Source organism: Emiliania huxleyi (assembly GCF_000372725.1).
Source record: "Emiliania huxleyi CCMP1516 chromosome Unknown EMIHUscaffold_1536, whole genome shotgun sequence".
Classification (NCBI taxonomy): Eukaryota; Haptophyta; order Isochrysidales; family Noelaerhabdaceae; genus Emiliania; species Emiliania huxleyi.
The window spans coordinates 1-5,642 of NW_005201051.1; the positions used below are offsets into that span (position 1 = coordinate 1).

Genomic DNA, 5,642 nt, shown 5'->3' on the forward strand with positions numbered 1-5,642 from the left:
GTCGGACAGCCGCGGCGGCGTCAGCAGCGCGCCCAGCCGCAGCAGCCGCCGCCTCAGCAGCAGCGCGACGTAGAGGCCCCCCGCGAAGACCTCCGACGCCGCCGTCGCCACGGCGGCACCAGCGACGCCGAGGCGCGCCTAGGGTTGGGGTTGGGGTTGGGGTCAGGGTGGGGGTGGGGGTTGGGATCCGGGTAGGGACTTAGCGCGCCCCGAAGATGAGGACCGGGTCGAGGACGAGGTTGAGCGCCTGCGTCAATGAAGAAAGGCGCGAATGGGAATTCCGCCTTGCTCGGAGCATCGTCTGCATACGAGGGCTGCGAATACAGCTGAGTACGGCTCACTACGGTCGTCTCGAGCGCTAGTCGGAACACACGGTCCTTATTCGGCATCTGGGGATGCGAGCGTTGGAGGCTAGCGAGACACGCAGCGGCGTCACGTTGTCAAGGAGGCCGCGGAAGGCGGCGAAGCCGATCGAAGAGAGGAGGGCGGGGATGAGGGACAGGGAGCGCAGCCGCAGGTACCGCCTTGCGTACTCAAAGGCGGGCGCCGTCGGCGGCAGCACCACCGACAGCGGCGCGGCCGGGAACAGTACCAGCAAGGCGGTGCCGAGGGCGCCGAGAACGTTAGCGAGGAAGAGGGCCTCGCAGACGCGCCGCGCCGCGCCATCGATGTCGCCGCCGCCAGCGGCCTTGGCCACGAGAGGGGCCGTGATGGTCGGGATGAAGGCGATGAGAAAATAGGTCGAAAAGAAGACTTGGTTGGCAGCGCCCTGGCCGGCCAGCGCGAGCGCGTCACCCATCCTCCCGATCCAGAAGGTGTCGACCGCGCCAACGAGAGGGATCACCGCCAGGTTGGCGATGGACGGGAGTGCCACGCTGAGGATCCGATCGTCGAGCTCGTCGCCGCGCGGAAGCGCATCACGCCACCGCGGCACACGATGCTGAACGGCGCTGTCGATGCAGGCGACCGCTCCGCCGCTACGCGCCGCGGCGCCTCGTAGGGCGGTGCAGGGAGCGAGGAGCGACAGCAACAGCACGGCCGGCTGCAGCCGCGGACGTCGTGCGATTTTTGCTGCCATGCGGGCCTGTCCCTCTCGGTCGTTTCAAGAACTTTCACGCTCGAGACTGATGTACATGAGCTCTTACGAACATACCCGAGGGTGAACTGCTGACAGGGTTTGCGATGAGAAGCGATCCGAACGTGGCATCCGGGTGATTAGATCACTACCGCCGTAACGCAAGAGCACTGCGACGGATCGGGCTCATGCTAGCATCCACCTCGCGAGCCGACGTTCTGGCTCACTCAGCGAGGTTGCTGCGGAGCACTCGCGGACCGGTTCTTCTGGCCCAGCGAGGCCGCTGCGGGACACACCGGCGCCTCGGTTCGCTCCTCAACGCAAACTCGGTCGAGCAAGAGGTCAGGTGTGTGTGTGTGTAAATAAAGGCGGCGCGGCACGGTAAGGGTCGGCGGTAAGGCGGCGCGGCGGCAACAGACGGCAGGCAGGATTTTCAGTGTACTTTTAGCTTACTGAAAAGGGAGAGGGGGGACTGCTGAGTGACTTGCTTGCTTGGTGGCGTGGGTGCGGTGCTGGTGTGGGGGAGGGAGGGAAGGTGTGTGTGGGGGGGGGGGGGTTACATTTGACGCGACGGCCCGCGCGCCGCAGCCCGGCGCATTTAGTAAGGGACGCACTAATTCTAATAATTGGTCGGATCTCGGATGCTCTGTAAAATTTCATCATCGTCGTCGCGAAGCCATGACAGAATGATCGTCGTCAAAGTAACAAGTCGTCAAAAGTTTCTTACGCAATAGAGCGGGTCCATCATAAACTTGCAAACTGGTCTAAGTTTTTCCCCGCAGCCGGACGTGTCCCGGCAGCGCCGAATGAAACTTATTCAGCCAAAGGGCTGCCCCCCCCGCGCCGAGCCGGCGTTGACTGTGGCGTAGAAGCGCGCTGTGCGCCATCACGGCCCGTGCGAGGAGACAAGGCGCCGCGTGCACGGCATCTGCGCGCGCGATAGCGTGTACCGGCAGATCGGTGGACGGCCCACATGTTGCTCCACGCGGCTGCAACATGTTCTCTGACAAACAAGTTGCTCAATGAACACAGCGTTGGTCAATACAACCGCACGATTGCGCTGCTCGGGAATTTCGGGCGACGATTCCCGGACAATGAGGCCATCAGTCAGCGATCTCCCAGCCACATGTCCCGCATTCTGTCGTACGGATGTGGCCCGGGCGAGGAGGCCCTTGCGCTGCAACAGTGGTATGGGTCAAATGTCACCGTGTACTGTACAGACATCAAGCCTGGGCTGGTCGACGCCGTCGCGCGACGCAACCAGCCGGGCATACGCGCCGTCAACCTGAGCGTCGCCAGCTCGATGACCTTTGACCTCGTGACGTGCTTTTTCGTCCTATTCACCAGAATGTCTAAGATCGTCTTTCGCAGCTTTCTGGGCGACTTACTGCGCCTCGCTCCCACGGCCGCGGTCGTCGGCCACCGCACGGGCTCCTGGAAGCACAGCCGCTTCAATTCAAGCCTCATCGAGACCGAGCCGGGATGCTGCACGTCTCGGTTTAGCACAGGGCTGCTGTGCGAGCGGCTCGGCGCCGCTCGCGAGGTGGGCGTCGTCTAGCTAGCTCTCGGCGACGTGCCAGAACCCTCCACGAGTCACTGACCGACGCGCGTCCGACCCGATGCTACACCGGCCTGTGCTGCACTCCTCGGTCTCGCATGCGGGCGATGCTGCACGTCTCGGTTTAGCACAGGGCTGCTGTGCGAGCGGCTCGGCGTCGCTCGCGAGTTGGGCGTCGTCTAGCTAGCTCTCGGCGACGCGCCAGAACCCTCCACGAGTCACTGACCGACACGCGTCCGACCCGATGCTACACCGGCCTGTGCTGCACTCCTCGGCCTAGCATATACCGGGATGCTGCACGTCTCGGTTTAGCACAGGGCTGCTGTGCGAGCGGCTCGGCGTCGCTGGCGAGCCGGGCGTCGTCTAGCTAGCTCTCGGCGACGTGCCAGAACCCTCCACGAGTCACTGACCGACGCGCGTCCGACCCGATGCTACACCGGCCTGTGCTGCACTCCTCGGTCTCGCATGCGGGCGATGCTGCACGTCTCGGTTTCGCACAGGGCTGCTGTGCGAGCGGCTCGGCGTCGCTCGCGAGTTGGGCGTCGTCTAGCTAGCTCTCGGCGACGTGCCAGAACCCTCCACGAGTCACTGACCGACGCGCGTCCGACCCGATGCTACACCGGCCTGTGCTGCACTCCTCGGTCTCGCATGCGGGCGATGCTGCACGTCTCGGTTTAGCACAGGGCTGCTGTGCGAGCGGCGCGGCGTCGCTGGCGAGCCGGGCGTCGTCTAGCTAGCTCTCGGCGACGCGCCAGAACCCTCCACGAGTCACTGACCGACGCGCGTCCGACCCGATGCTACACCGGCCTGTGCTGCACTCCTCGGCCTAGCATATACCGGGATGCTGCACGTCTCGGTTTAGCACAGGGCTGCTGTGCGAGCGGCTCGGCGTCGCTCGCGAGCCGGGCGTCGTCTAGCTAGCTCTCGGCGACGCGCCAGAACCCTCCACGAGTCACTGACCGACGCGCGTCCGACCCGATGCTACACCGGCCTGTGCTGCACTCCTCGGCCTAGCATATACCGGGATGCTGCACGTCTCGGTTTAGCACAGGGCTGCTGTGCGAGCGCCTCGACGTCGCTCGCGAGTTGGGCGTCGTCTAGCTAGCTCTCAGCGACGCGCCAGAACCCTCCACGAGTCACTGACCGACGCGCGTCCGACCCGATGCTACACCGGCCTGTGCTGCACTCCTCGGTCTCGCATGCGGGCGATGCTGCACGTCTCGGTTTAGCACAGGGCTGCTGTGCGAGCGGCTCGGCGTCGCTCGCGAGTTGGGCGTCGTCTAGCTAGCTCTCGGCGACGCGCCAGAACCCTCCACGAGTCAGTGCTCTGAATGTCATGCTACACCGGCCTGTGCTGCACTCCTCGGCCTAGCATATACCGGGATGCTGCACGTCTCGGTTTAGCATAGGGCTGCTGTGCGAGCGGCTCGGCGTCGCTCACGAGGTGGGCGTCGTCTAGCTAGCTCTCGGCGACGTGCCAGAACCCTATACGAGTCACTGAACGACGCGCGTCCGACCCGATGCTACACCGGCCTGTGCTGCACTCCTCGGCCTAGCATATACCGGGATGCTGCACGTCTCGGTTTAGCATAGGGCTGCTGTGCGAGCGGCTCGGCGTCGCTCGCGAGGTGGGCGTCGTCTAGCTAGCTCTCGGCGACGTGCCAGAACCCTCCACGAGTCACTGACCGACACGCGTCCGACCCGATGCTACACCGGCCTGTGCTGCACTCCTCGGCCTAGCATATACCGGGATGCTGCACGTCTCGGTTTCGCACAGGGCTGCTGTGCGAGCGGCTCGGCGTCGCTCGCGAGGTGGGCGTCGTCTAGCTAGCTCTCGGCGACGCGCCAGAACCCTCCACGAGTCGCTGACCGACGCGCGTCCGACCCGATGCTACACCGGCCTGTGCTGCAGCCTGCACTCCTCGGTCTCGCATGCGGGCGATGCGATGCTGCACGTCTCGGTTTAGCACAGGGCTGCTGTGCGAGCGGCTCGGCGTCGCTCGCGAGTTGGGCGTCGTCTAGCTAGCTCTCGGCGACGCGCCAGAACCCTCCACGAGTCACTGACCGACACGCGTCCGACCCGATGCTACACCGGCCTGTGCTGCACTCCTCGGCCTAGCATATACCGGGATGCTGCACGTCTCGGTTTAGCACAGGGCTGCTGTGCGAGCGGCTCGGCGTCGCTCGCGAGTTGGGCGTCGTCTAGCTAGCTCTCGGCGACGCGCCAGAACCCTCCACGAGTCGCTGACCGACGCGCGTCCGACCCGATGCTACACCGGCCTGTGCTGCACTCCTCGGTCTCGCATGCGGGCGATGCTGCACGTCTCGGTTTCGCACAGGGCTGCTGTGCGAGCGGCTCGGCGTCGCTGGCGAGCCCTGACCCGCGATGGCGACGTATGGCTACACGGGAAACACGGCGGTCGGCGCAAAACACGGGACTCGGCTAGAGTGTGGCTGAGAGCCTCGTATAGAGTCGACACCGGCACCGGAAGTGGACAAGCGGAACCCGGGGACCGGTCTGCCACACTTTTTGTGTGAAACCGCCTCGAGCGCGCGTGAAGAGGGAGCGAGGAGTGTTTTTGCTTGCCTCTAGACGGGTTCGTCTCTCTCTCTCCTCTCTACGACCGCTCGGTCTGACATCTCTCAAACAAACGCCAGTCTGCCAGAGTCTCTCACACACATCTCTCAAATAGAGATAGGGCAGCTAGGCCAGCGTTGACACATCCCTACATTCAGGAGCAGCGTTGTACCCCGAGCCGGCCATGTTGAGGCCCTGCCTCTCCTGACCAGTGCTTACGCAAGCGGCGGCAGCCTGCTCGAGGTCGGTCACGACGCCCGAGCAGTTCCTGTCCTGCGCCGCGCCGCGAGTGTCGGCCGCGTTGGTCTCAGTCGCCAGGGCTGCGCGCTCCCATGGGCCGCTCGCGAGCGCCGCGAGCGCAGCGCCCGCAATCACAACCTGGGGCTTCCTGCCCGCCCCAGCACGCTTCCCGCCACGGCCTCCTTTGGGCT

The 5,642-nt window shown here is 65.0% G+C and overlaps 2 protein-coding genes across 2 annotated transcripts; one reads left to right on the forward strand and one right to left on the reverse strand.

Moving 5' to 3' along the window:
- Positions 1-199: 199 nt before the first annotated feature.
- Positions 200-1,078, reverse strand: EMIHUDRAFT_253030 (hypothetical protein; the record flags this gene model as incomplete). The annotated part of the gene is made up of 2 exons (XM_005786179.1): positions 200-247; positions 437-1,078. 2 exons carry the CDS (start codon positions 1,076-1,078, stop codon positions 200-202), a joined length of 690 nt encoding a protein of 229 aa, XP_005786236.1.
- Positions 1,079-2,048: 970 nt separating this feature from the next.
- EMIHUDRAFT_253031 (hypothetical protein) lies at positions 2,049-4,839 on the forward strand (the record flags this gene model as incomplete). The annotated part of the gene is made up of 3 exons (XM_005786180.1): positions 2,049-2,618; positions 2,767-2,800; positions 4,790-4,839. 3 exons carry the CDS (start codon positions 2,049-2,051, stop codon positions 4,837-4,839), a joined length of 654 nt encoding a protein of 217 aa, XP_005786237.1.
- Between the last annotated feature and the right edge of the window lie 803 nt (positions 4,840-5,642).